General features: G+C 40.7%; 1 protein-coding gene across 1 annotated transcript in view; it reads right to left on the bottom strand.

Annotated features, from left to right (window-relative positions):
* The window catches only part of LOC142302326 (uncharacterized), a 306,787-nt gene that overhangs the window by 89,025 nt on the left and 203,529 nt on the right, over positions 1–14,233 (bottom strand). Inside the window, exons 12-14 of the mRNA XM_075343388.1 lie at positions 12,775–12,807; positions 7,546–7,578; positions 2,322–2,354 (exon numbers count right to left, since the gene is read on the bottom strand). Of these exons, the coding sequence (XP_075199503.1) occupies positions 2,322–2,354; positions 7,546–7,578; positions 12,775–12,807 (99 nt within the window). The remainder of the gene's footprint in view (positions 1–2,321; positions 2,355–7,545; positions 7,579–12,774; positions 12,808–14,233) is intronic.

Below are 14,233 nucleotides of genomic sequence, written 5' to 3'. Positions count from 1 at the left end.
AAAGCTACCTCTACCGGACACAGGTGCATTCCACGCAATCTCTAAATCGACAGCGTGAATCAGATCCACAAGGCTTAAAACGTCTTTGTCGCATTGCCCACCACTATCTTTTGTGTGTCCAGCATTTGTAAAAAATAAGAAACAACACTATTGCAAACTACAACCTGAGAATGTGGTGATTTTCATAATTGGGTTATATGGTATTTAACATCCTATCTACCTGCACCTTTACTTCTTGGACAGAGTGCAAACCAATCTACAGTCAGGGCCAGAAATATTTGGACAGTGACACAAGTTTTGTTATTTTAGCTGTTTACAAAAACATGTTCAGAAATACAATTCTATATATAATATGGGCTGAAAGTGCACACTCCCAGCTGCAATATGAGAGTTTTCACATCCAAATCGGAGAAAGGGTTTAGGAATCATAGCTCTGTAATGCATAGCCTCCTCTTTTTCAAGGGACCAAAACTAATTGGACAAGGGACTCTAAGGGCTGCAATTAACTCTGAAGGCGTCTCCCTGGTTAACCTGTAATCAATGAAGTAGTTAAAAGGTCTGGGGTTGATTACAGGTGTGTGGTTTTGCATTTGGAAGCTGTTGCTGTGACCAGACAACATGCGGTTTAAGGAACTCTCAATTGAGGTGAAGCAGAACATCCTGAGGCTGAAAAAAAAGAAAAAATCCATCAGATAGATAGCAGACATGCTTGGAGTAGCAAAATCAACAGTCGGGTACATTCTGAGAAAAAAGGAATTGATTGGTGAGCTTGGGTACTCAAAAAGGCCTGGGCGTCCACGGATGACAACAGTGGTGGATGATCGCCGCATATTTTCTTTGGTGAAGAAGAACCCGTTCACAACATCAACTGAAGTCCAGAACACTCTCAGTGAAGTAGGTGTATCTGTCTCTAAGTCAACAGTAAAGAGAAGATTCCATGAAAGTAAATACAAAGGGTTCACATCTAGATGCAAACCATTCATCAATTCCAAAAGTAGACAGGCCAGAGTTAAATTTGCTGAAAAACACCTCATGAAGCCAGCTCAGTTCTGGAAAAGTATTCTATGGACAGATGAGACAAAGATCAATCTGTACCAGAATGATGGGAAGAAAAAAGTTTGGAGAAGAAAGGGAACGGCACATGATCCAAGGCACACCACATCCTCTGTAAAACATGGTGGAGGCAACGTGATGGCATGGGCATGCATGGCTTTCAATGGCACTGGGTCACTTGTGTTTATTGATGACATAACAGCAGACAAGAGTAGCCGGATGAATTCTGAAGTGTACCGGGATATACTTTCAGCCCAGATTCAGCCAAATGCCGCAAAGTTAATCGGACGGCGCTTCATAGTACAGATGGACAATGACCCCAAGCATACAGCCAAAGCTACCCAGGAGTTCATGAGTGCAAAAAAGTGGAACATTCTGCAATGGCCAAGTCAATCACCAGATCTTAACCCAATTGAGCATGCACTTCACTTGCTCAAATCCAGACTTAAGACGGAAAGACCCACAAACAAGCAAGACCTGAAGGCTGCGGCTGTAAAGGCCTGGCAAAGCATTAAGAAGGAGGAAACCCAGCGTTTGGTGATGTCCATGGGTTTCAGACTTAAGGCAGTGATTGCCTCCAAAGGATTCGCAACAAAATATTGAAAATAAAAATATTTTGTTTGGGTTTGGTTTATTTGTCCAATTACTTTTGACCTCCTAAAATGTGGAGTGTTTGTAAAGAAATGTGTACAATTCCTACAATTTCTATCAGATATTTTTGTTCAAACCTTCAAATTAAACGTTACAATCTGCACTTGAATTCTGTTGTAGAGGTTTCATTTCAAATCCAATGTGGTGGCATGCAGAGCCCAACTCGCGAAAATTGTGTCACTGTCCAAATATTTCTGGACCTAACTGTAACTCTATACTGTCTAAGATTTAGACATTTTTGATAATAATGTCCCAGTGAACCATAAAACAATATGGAGCTGCCCTGAAATGTCCAAAGTGTCCAAATGAGCAGCTATGAGCGAAACGCAATGCAGTACTTTTACAGTATCAATCAGGTGCAAATTAATACTCAATCAGGTCATGGACTTCAATAATTCATGAAGTTTACCAGTGAAATGGCCATGTTGAATTTATAGATCTTTCAGCAAATCACATGTGCCCCAGATTGGCTGCATTGCATTTTATATGTGGTTTAAAGTCTGGGAAAGACTATTATTTATTGAAAATATTGTAAGACTCAGCTGTGCCTTGAGGGACCACTGTATATTATTTATTAGCAACAATTTGCAATATTTTATTCTGATTTATATACCAACCTCTTCAGAAGATTTTTTGTGTATTGGCTTTTTCTAGAATAAAAACAAAAAAACATATTTTAGTTGTAAATACTTGGAAAGAAGGTAGTTATGATGGTAAAGTATTTAATGTGAACATCCTAGGTAGTCTTAGGTAGTCAAATAGAAAAGCCAATATCCCTGTTAAGTCTAATTGGCTGATCGTCTTCAGGGTCCATTTACATTTTACAATGTGCAACGCTAATCAACCATAAACAAGTTACTGATGGGAGGTCATATAAATACTTGTTAATACAGGCATACCACTATTCTGATGCAGAATGAATGATGTGTGATAGATGGTTGAGTGCAAATAATATTCTTGACAGCACAAGTCCTGTTTACACAAGATGATACATTGCTGAGAACTATGATCTTTTATGCAATAAAAAAAAGATCATGTCATCTGACAAATGAGTGTTCTGTTCATTCAATGAGTAATCGACAACCTTCTAAGGAATGCTTGTTCATTATAATCTCTCATTGCAAATTAATTATAATTTTCCTATCTTGCAATGATCGAAAGAGATCGGTAGACTTTAATTGGAGACAAAAAACATTACTTGGCAGTGGCCATTAACTCTATGGAGCTGCAGCATTCTCTTACATCTATCGAATGTCAAAGCAGATATCTGCTGATTGGTAGGGGTGTCAACATCCATCAATCTCTTCTTGATGACTAATCCTTCAGACTGGTCATCAGTATGTTAGTGTTTGACAGCCCTTTTTACAAATGATGGACATAGCACATCATGAGCAGGTTTTAGTTCCCGCATTATGACGTGTTATGTCTGTTATGGATTCAAACTGTCACTGTGTGAAAACACATAGTGACAGCTCGGTGCCAACAACTGTCACTGACAGCTGACTGGCACTGCCAGAGATATGTGGACCCATTTGTGACAACTCAGCATCTGGCCAATTGTGTGAGGGGGAACTATTCTTAATTAGGCCACATGTATGGATTCTTTGTTCATTGAACTAGCAACAAATGAGAGAATATCCATCTCCCACCAATTGTGTAAGACCCAATACACTGAGATTAAAACTGAGGGGTATAAAAGAGGCTTTACTTCTATCCTTACATTCATATTCTACAGTACTTAAGCCTAGGATCCACGGTTCCAGCTGAGGGATCACAAAACTGCTGTCTCACCCCTGCAGCTATTTCTGGGTCAGCTGTGCAGTGCATGTGTATGAGATTAATTAGCCGGTTTGGAAGCAGGAGACAGCAGTGGCTGAAGACAGCGTCGCTGGAGAAGGTGAGTTTAAAAAGTTTTTTATTTTCAACATACGTGTTTTTCTGGTACGTGTTTCACGGATCACACCACTGTGTGTTCCATGAGACATAAGTGATGCCAGAAAAATATGGACATGTCTCCGTGTGGAAATCACAGACATGCGTGTACACTGCACGGAGACACGGTCAGTGAGAAATCACTGATGTGTGCGGGGGCCCATGATTTTAACCAATCTGCATATGTCCATGATTCTGGTATGTATAAAAACTGTCACATACGTACCAGAGCCACTGACATGTGAAGGGGGCCTTAAACAGATAGGCATACCACACAAAATGAGTAATACATACCATGTACCACATGTCTTCTTTACATAAGCACTATTTTTGAAATATATTTTTTGTTTGGAAGTTAGAAAGGTTAAAACTGTATCAGCAATTTCTAATTTTTCCAACAAAAATTACAAAACCATTTTTTTCGGGACCACAATATTTTTAAAATGACTTTGAAGGGACTATGTGACAAAAAATGCCTAAAGTAACAACATTCTAAAAACTGCACACCTCACACAGCTCAAAGCCACATCCCAAAAACTTATTAATATTAACCCTTCAAGTGCTTCACTAAAGCAATGCGGAAGGAAAAAAATGAAATATTACTTTTTCAAATAAAAATGTTAGTTTATGTAACAGGAGAACATGAACCATACATATTGTTGTGCAATTTCTCCCGAGTATGCCAATTTCCAATATGTGCTGAAAAACTACTGTGTGAGAGCTCGGCAGGGCTCGGAAGACAATGAGCACCATTTGATTTTTCTATGGAATGAATAATAGACACCATGGCACATTTGACAAGCCCCTGATGTGCCTAAATATTGTAATCCCTACATAAGTGACCCCATTTTGGAAACTACACCCCCCAAGGAATTTATCTAGAGTTGTGGTGAGCATTGTGAATCCATTGGTGCTTCACAGAATTTTATTATATTGAGCCTTGAAAATTAAATATTACCGTATGTTTTTTTAACCAAAAAATATGCTGAAGGCCCAAATTTTTAATTTTCACAAGGGTAACGGGGAAAAAATTGACCACGAAATTTGTTATGAAATTTATCTTTAGTACGGCAATATTCTACATGAGGTTGGAAACTACTTTCCAGGCACAGTGCAAAGCTCAGAAGGGAAGGCGTGCCATATTGGAGTGTATATTTGGCTGGCATGGTTTGTGGTGCCATGTAATATTATCAGACCCTTGAGGTGTCAGAACAGCAGAGACCCCTATACGTAACCCCTTTTTACAAATTAAATCTCTTAATGAAAGTGGTGCAGTGAGCATATTGACACCACATATGTTTCACAAAATGTTTTACAATTGAGCGGTGAAGAAAAAACAACTATATTTTTACAACTAAAATGTTTGCGCCTCAGATTTTATATTTTCACAAGGGAAATAGGTAAAAATGACTGCATAATTGTTGCACAATTTCTTGTGAACATGAAAATACCCCATATGTGATTGCAATTAAAGAAGGATATTTCCAGCAACCAGAAGTCTGAGACAGACTAAAGCCTGCTTTACACGAGTCGATCTATCGTGCGATAACACGAGCGATCGTACCCGCCCCCGTCGTTTCTGCATCACGGGCAAATCGATGCCCGTGTCGCATAAACTCGTTTAACCCCCGTCACACGTACTTACCTTTTGGACGACCTTGCGGTGGGCGACGAACGTCTACTTCCTGAAGTGAGAGAGACGTTTGGCGTCACAGCGACGTCACACGGCAGCCGGCCAATAGAAGCGGAGGGGTGGAGATGAGCGGGATATAAACATCCCGCCCACCTCCTTCCTTCCACATAGCCGGCGGGTGCCGCGGGACGCAGGTAAGCTGTGTTCATCGTTCCCATGGTGTCACACGGAGCAACGTGTGATGCCACGGAAACGATGAACAACCTGCACCCATGAAAATAAATGATATTATGAAAGTTATCGACGAGTACACGACTCACGATTTGTGAGCGATACTGCGTTGCTCGGAGGTGTCACACGAGACGACATCATGCGCTATGCCGGATGTGCGTCACGAAAACCGTGACCCCGACGACATATCGCACGATAGATCGTCTCGCGTAAAGCCCGCTTAAGAACAACATGTTCGAAACCCATACTCCCAGCTAATTCACCATGATGTCATGATGGAATTTTTTTTAATGATCATGAAATAAAATTTTGTATTTTTTAAATTCAACTTTGGACCTGGTTGCTGGAAACAGCCTACTTTAATTGGTGTTGCTCAGGTTTGCTGACCTATAACTCCGTGCATGGTCCAGCTAGTGGTCTCGGGAACAGGTGAGCGGGGTTACCCCTCTTTTTTCTTACTCCCCATATGTGATTGCACAGTACTGTTTGGTCATATTGCAAAACTCTTAAGGGAAGGAGTGAAATTTGACTTTTGCAGTGCAGAATTTCATGCAATAGTTTTTGGACTCCATATACAGAGCCCTAAAGGGTGCTTTACATGCTGCGACATCGCTAACAATATATCGTCGGGGTCACGTCGTTAGTGACGTACATCTGGCGCCGTTAGTGACATCGCAGCGTGTGACACCAAGGAACGACGATCAACGATCGCAAAAACGTCAAAAATCGTTGATCGTTGACATGTCGCTCCTTTTCATAAAATCGTTGGTGGTGCATGCTGCTGGTTGTTCGTCGTTGCTGCGGCGTCACACATCAGTATGGGAGATACCGCAGGAACGACGAACATCTCCTTACTTGCGTCCTCCGGCAATGAGGATGGAAGGAGGTGGGCCCCCGCACACATCAGTGATTTCTCACTGACCGTGTCTCCGTGCAGTGTACACGCATGTCTGTGATTTCCACACGGAGACATGTCCATATTTTTCTGGCATCACTTATGTCCCATGGACCACACAGTGGTGTGATCCGTGAAACACATACCAGAAAAACACGTATGTTGAAAATAAAAAACTTTTTAAACTCACCTTCTCCAGCAACTCTGTCTTCAGCCACTGCTGTCTCCTGCTTCCAAACCGGCTAATTAATCTCATACACATGCACTGCACAGCTGACCCAGAAATAGCTGCAGTGGTGAGACAGCAGTGGCCGGAAACAGCATCCGGGAGAGTTCAGCACCACGGACAGCAGGAGCATGAATAGGTGAGTATAAGTGGCTGATCTCCGTGTATTAAGAAGGAGGAAACCCAGCGTTTGGTGATGTCCATGGGTTTCAGACTTAAGGCAGTGATTGCCTCCAAAGGATTCGCAACAAAATATTGAAAATAAAAATATTTTGTTTGGGTTTGGTTTATTTGTCCAATTACTTTTGACCTCCTAAAATGTGGAGTGTTTGTAAAGAAATGTGTACAATTCCTACAATTTCTATCAGATATTTTTGTTCAAACCTTCAAATTAAACGTTACAATCTGCACTTGAATTCTGTTGTAGAGGTTTCATTTCAAATCCAATGTGGTGGCATGCAGAGCCCAACTCGCGAAAATTGTGTCACTGTCCAAATATTTCTGGACCTAACTGTAACTCTATACTGTGTAAGATTTAGACATTTTTGATAATAATGTCCCAGTGAACCATAAAACAATATGGAGCTGCCCTGAAATGTCCAAAGTGTCCAAATGAGCAGCTATGAGCGAAACGCAATGCAGTACTTTTACAGTATCAATCAGGTGCAAATTGATACTCAATCAGGTCATGGACTTCAATAATTCATGGAGTTTACCAGTGAAATGGCCATGTTGATTTTATAGATCTTTCAGCAAATCACATGTGCCCCAGATTGGCTGCATTGCATTTTATATGTGGTTGAAAGTCTGGGAAAGACTAGTATTTATTGAAAATATTGTAAGACTCAGCTGTGCCTTGAGGGACCACTGTATATTATTTATTAGCAACAATTTGCAATATTTCATTCTGATTTATATACCAACCTCTTCAGAAGACTTTTTGGGTATTGGCTTTTTCTAGAATAAAAACAAAAAAACATATTTTAGTTGTAAATACTTGGAAAGAAGGTAGTTATGATGGTAAAGCATTTAATGTGAACATCCTAGGTAGTCTTAGGTAGTCAAATAGAAAAGCCAATATCCCTGTTAAGTCTAATTGGCTGATCGTCTTCAGGGTCCATTTACATTTTACAATGTGCAACGCTAATCAACCATAAACAAGTTACTGATGGGAGGTCATATAAATACTTGTTAATACAGGCATACCCCTATTCTGATGCAGAATGAATGATGTGTGATAGATGGTTGAGTGCAAATAATATTCTTGACAGCACAAGTCCTGTTTACACAAGATGATACATTGCTGAGAACTATGATCTTTTATGCAATAAAAAAAAGATCATTTCATCTGACAAATGAGTGTTCTGTTCATTCAATGAGTAATCGACAACCTTCTAAGGAATGCTTGTTCATTATAATCTCTCATTGCAAATTAATTTTAATTTTCCTATCTTGCAATGATCGAAAGAGATCGGTAGACTTTAATTGGAGACAAAAAACATTACTTGGCAGTGGCCATTAACTCTATGGAGCTGCAGCATCCTCTTACATCTATCGAATGTCAAAGCAGATATCTGCTGATTGGTAGGGGTGTCAACATCCATCAATCTCTTCTTGATGACTAATCCTTCAGACTGGTCATAAGTATGTTAGTGTTTGACAGCCCTTTTTACAAATGATGGACATAGCACATCATGAGCAGGTTTTAGTTCCCGCATTATGACGTGTTATGTCTGTTATGGATTCAAACTGTCACTGTGTGAAAACACATAGTGACAGCTCGGTGCCAACAACTGTCACTGACAGCTGACTGGCACTGCCAGAGATATGTGGACCCATTTGTGACAACTCAGCATCTGGCCAATTGTGTGAAGGTGAACTATTCTTAATTAGGCCAGATGTATGGATTCTTTGTTCATTGAATTAGCAACAAATGAGAGAATATCCATCTCCCACCAATTGTGTAAGACCCAATACACTGAGATTAAAACTGAGGGGTATAAAAGAGGCTTTACTTCTATCCTTACATTCATATTCTACAGTACTTAAGCCTAGGATCCACGGTTCCAGCTGAGGGATCACAAAACTGCTGTCTCACCCCTGCAGCTATTTCTGGGTCAGCTGTGCAGTGCATGTGTATGAGATTAATTAGCCGGTTTGGAAGCAGGAGACAGCAGTGGCTGAAGACAGCGTCGCTGGAGAAGGTGAGTTTAAAAAGTTTTTTATTTTCAACATACGTGTTTTTCTGGTACGTGTTTCACGGATCACACCACTGTGTGTTCCATGGGACATAAGTGATGCCAGAAAAATATGGACATGTCTCCGTGTGGAAATCACAGACATGCGTGTACACTGCACGGAGACACGGTCAGTGAGAAATCACTGATGTGTGCGGGGGCCCATGATTTTAACCGATCTGCATATGTCCATGATTCTGGTATGTATAAAAACTGTCACATACGTACCAGAGCCACTGACATGTGAAGGGGGCCTTAAACAGATAGGCATACCACACAAAATGAGTAATACATACCATGTACCACATGTCTTCTTTACATAAGCACTATTTTTGAAATATATTTTTTGTTTGGAAGTTAGAAAGGTTAAAACTGTATCAGCAATTTCTAATTTTTCCAACAAAAATTACAAAACCATTTTTTTAGGGACCACAATATATTTAAAATGACTTTGAAGGGACTATGTGACAAAAAATGCCTAAAGTAACAACATTCTATTCTAAAAACTGCACACCTCACACAGCTCAAAACCACATCCCAAAAACTTATTAATATTAACCCTTCAAGTGCTTCACTAAAGCAATGCGGAAGGAAAAAAATGAAATATTACTTTTTCAAATAAAAATGTTAGTTCATGTAACAGGAGAACATGAACCATACATATTGTTGTGCAATTTCTTCCGAGTATGCCAATTTCCAATATGTGCTGAGAAACTACTGTGTGAGAGCTCGGCAGGGCTCGGAAGACAATGAGCACCATTTGATTTTTCTATGGAATGAATAATAGACACCATGGCACATTTGACAAGCCCCTGATGTGCCTAAATATTGTAATCCCTACATAAGTGACCCCATTTTGGAAACTACACCCCCCAAGGAATTTATCTAGAGTTGTGGTGAGCATTGTGAATCCATTGGTGCTTCACAGAATTTTATCATATTGAGCCTTGAAAATTAAATATTATCGTATGTTTTTTTAACCAAAAAATATGCTGAAGGCCCAAATTTTTAATTTTCACAAGGGTAACGGGGAAATAATTGACCACGAAATTTGTTATGAAATTTATCTTTAGTACGGCAATATTCTACATGAGGTTGGAAACTACTTTCCAGCTACAGTGCAAAGCTCAGAAGGGAAGGCGTGCCATATTGGAGTGCATATTTGGCTGGCATGGTTTGTGGTGCCATGTAATATTATCAGACCCTTGAGGTGTCAGAACAGCAGAGACCCCTATACGTAACCCCTTTTTACAAATTAAATCTCTTAATGAAAGTGGTGCAGTGAGCATATTGACACCACATATGTTTCACAAAATGTTTTACAATTGAGCGGTGAAGAAAAAACAACTATATTTTTACAACTAAAATGTTTGCGCCTCAGATTTTATATTTTCACAAGGGAAATAGGTAAAAATGACTGCATAATTGTTGCACAATTTCTTGTGAACATGAAAATACCCCATATGTGATTGCAATTAAAGGAGGATATTTCCAGCAACCAGAAGTCTGAGACAGACTAAAGCCTGCTTTACACGAGTCGATCTATCGTGCGATAACACGAGCGATCATACCCGCCCCCGTCGTTTCTGCATCACGGGCAAATCGATGCCCGTGTCGCATAAACTCGTTTAACCCCCGTCACACGTACTTACCTTCCGGATGACCTCGCGGTGGGCGACGAACGTCTACTTCCTGAAGTGAGAGGGACGTTTGGCATCACAGCGACGTCACACGGCAGCCGGCCAATAGAAGCGGAGGGGTGGAGATGAGCAGGATATAAACATCCCGCCCACCTCCTTCCTTCCACATAGCCGGCGGGTGCCGCGGGACGCAGGTAAGCTGTGTTCATCGTTCCCATGGTGTCACACGGAGCAACGTGTGATGCCACGGAAACGAGGAACAACCTGCACCCATGAAAATAAATGATATTATGAAAGTTATCGACGAGTACACGACTCACGATTTGTGAGCGATACTGCGTTGCTCGGAGGTGTCACACGAGACGACATCGTGCGCTATGCCGGATGTGCGTCACGAAAACCGTGACCCCGACGACATATCGCACGATAGATCGTCTCGCGTAAAGCCCGCTTAAGAACAACATGTTCGAAACCCATACTCCCAGCTAATTCACCATGATGTCATGATGGAATTTTTTTTAATGATCATGAAATAAAATTTTGTATTTTTTAAATTCAACTTTGGACCTGGTTGCTGGAAACAGCCTACTTTAATTGGTGTTGCTCAGGTTTGCTGACCTATAACTCCGTGCATGGTCCAGCTAGTGGTCTCGGGAACAGGTGAGCGGGGTTACCCCTCTTTTTTCTTACTCCCCATATGTGATTGCACAGTACTGTTTGGTCATATTGCAAAACTCTCAAGGGAAGGAGTGAAATTTGACTTTTGCAGTGCAGAATTTCATGCAATAGTTTTTGGACTCCATATACAGAGCCCTAAAGGGTGCTTTACACGCTGCGACATCGCTAACAATATATCGTCGGGGTCACGTCGTTAGTGACGTACATCTGGCGCCGTTAGTGACATCGCAGCGTGTGACACCAAGGAACGACGATCAACGATCGCAAAAACGTCAAAAATCGTTGATCGTTTACATGTCGCTCCTTTTCATATTATCGTTGGTGGTGCATGCTGCTGGTTGTTCGTCGTTGCTGCGGCGTCACACATCAGTATGTGTGATACCGCAGGAACGACGAACATCTCCTTACCTGCGTCCTCCGGCAATGAGGATGGAAGGAGGTGGGCCCCCGCACACATCAGTGATTTCTCACTGACCGTGTCTCCGTGCAGTGTACACGCATGTCTGTGATTTCCACACGGAGACATGTCCATATTTTTCTGGCATCACTTATGTCCCATGGACCACACAGTGGTGTGATCCGTGAAACACGTACCAGAAAAACACGTATGTTGAAAATAAAAAACTTTTTAAACTCACCTTCTCCAGCAACTCTGTCTTCAGCCACTGCTGTCTCCTGCTTCCAAACCGGCTAATTAATCTCATACACATGCACTGCACAGCTGACCCAGAAATAGCTGCAGTGGTGAGACTGCAGTGGCCGGAAACAGCATCCGGGAGAGTTCAGCACCACGGACAGCAGGAGCATGAATAGGTGAGTATAAGTGGCTGATCTCCGTGTATTAAGAAGGAGGAAACCCAGCGTTTGGTGATGTCCATGGGTTTCAGACTTAAGGCAGTGATTGCCTCCAAAGGATTCGCAACAAAATATTGAAAATAAAAATATTTTGTTTGGGTTTGGTTTATTTGTCCAATTACTTTTGACCTCCTAAAATGTGGAGTGTTTGTAAAGAAATGTGTACAATTCCTACAATTTCTATCAGATATTTTTGTTCAAACCTTCAAATTAAACGTTACAATCTGCACTTGAATTCTGTTGTAGAGGTTTCATTTCAAATCCAATGTGGTGGCATGCAGAGCCCAACTCGCGAAAATGGTGTCACTGTCCAAATATTTCTGGACCTAACTGTAACTCTATACTGTGTAAGATTTAGACATTTTTGATAATCATGTCCCAGTGAACCATAAAACAATATGGAGCTGCCCTGAAATGTCCAAAGTGTCCAAATGAGCAGCTATGAGCGAAGCGCAATGCAGTACTTTTACAGTATCAATCAGGTGCAAATTGATACTCAATCAGGTCATGGACTTCAATAATTCATGAAGTTTACCAGTGAAATGGCCATGTTGATTTTATAGATCTTTCAGCAAATCACATGTGCCCCAGATTGGCTGCATTGCATTTTATATGTGGTTTAAAGTCTGGGAAAGACTAGTATTTATTGAAAATATTGTAAGACTCAGCTGTGCCTTGAGGGACCACTGTATATTATTTATTAGCAACAATTTGCAATATTTCATTCTGATTTATATACCAACCTCTTCAGAAGACTTTTTGTGTATTGGCTTTTTCTAGAATAAAAACAAAAAAACATATTTTAGTTGTAAATACTTGGAAAGAAGGTAGTTATGATGGTAAAGCATTTAATGTGAACATCCTAGGTAGTCTTAGGTAGTCAAATAGAAAAGCCAATATCCCTGTTAAGTCTAATTGGCTGATCGTCTTCAGGGTCCATTTACATTTTACAATGTGCAACGCTAATCAACCATAAACAAGTTACTGATGGGAGGTCATATAAATACTTGTTAATACAGGCATACCCATATTCTGATGCAGAATGAATGATGTGTGATAGATGGTTGAGTTCAAATAATATTCTTGACAGCACAAGTCCTGTTTACACAAGATGATACATTGCTGAGAACTATGATCTTTTATGCAATAAAAAAAAGATCATTTCATCTGACAAATGAGTGTTCTGTTCATTCAATGAGTAATCGACAACCTTCTAAGGAATGCTTGTTCATTATCTCTCATTGCAAATTAATTTTAATTTTCCTATCTTGCAATGATCGAAAGAGATCGGTAGACTTTAATTGGAGACAAAAAACATTACTTGGCAGTGGCCATTAACTCTATGGAGCTGCAGCATCCTCTTACATCTATCGAATGTCAAAGCAGATATCTGCTGATTGGTAGGGGTGTCAACATCCATCAATCTCTTCTTGATGACTAATCGTTCAGACTGGTCATCAGTATGTTAGTGTTTGACAGCCCTTTTTACAAATGATGGACATAGCACATCATGAGCAGGTTTTAGTTCCCGCATTATGACGTGTTATGTCTGTTATGGATTCAAACTGTCACTGTGTGAAAACACATAGTGACAGCTCGGTGCCAACAACTGTCACTGACAGCTGACTGGCACTGCCAGAGATATGTGGACCCATTTGTGACAACTCAGCATCTGGCCAATTGTGTGAGGGTGAACTATTCTTAATTAGGCCAGATGTATGAATTCTTTGTTCATTGAACTAGCAACAAATGAGAGAATATCCATCTCCCACCAATTGTGTAAGACCCAATACACTGAGATTAAAACTGAGGGGTATAAAAGAGGCTTTACTTCTATCCTTACAATCATATTCTACAGTACTTAAGCCTAGGATCCACGGTTCCAGCTGACTGATCACAAAACTGCTGTCTCACCCCTGCAGCTATTTCTGGGTCAGCTGTGCAGTGCATGTGTATGAGATTAATTAGCCGGTTTGGAAGCAGGAGACAGCAGTGGCTGAAGACAGCGTCGCTGGAGAAGGTGAGTTTAAAAAGTTTTTTATTTTCAACATACGTGTTTTTCTGGTACATGTTTCACGGATCACACCACTGTGTGTTCCATGGGACATAAGTGATGCCAGAAAAATATGGACATGTCTCCGTGTGGAAATCACAGACATGCGTGTACACTGCACGGAAACACGGTCAGTGAGAAATCACTGA

This window comes from Anomaloglossus baeobatrachus, chromosome 4 (assembly GCF_048569485.1).
Source record: "Anomaloglossus baeobatrachus isolate aAnoBae1 chromosome 4, aAnoBae1.hap1, whole genome shotgun sequence".
NCBI classification, from domain to species: Eukaryota; Metazoa; Chordata; class Amphibia; order Anura; family Aromobatidae; genus Anomaloglossus; species Anomaloglossus baeobatrachus.
This window is presented reverse-complemented; position numbering and strand designations above follow the sequence as displayed.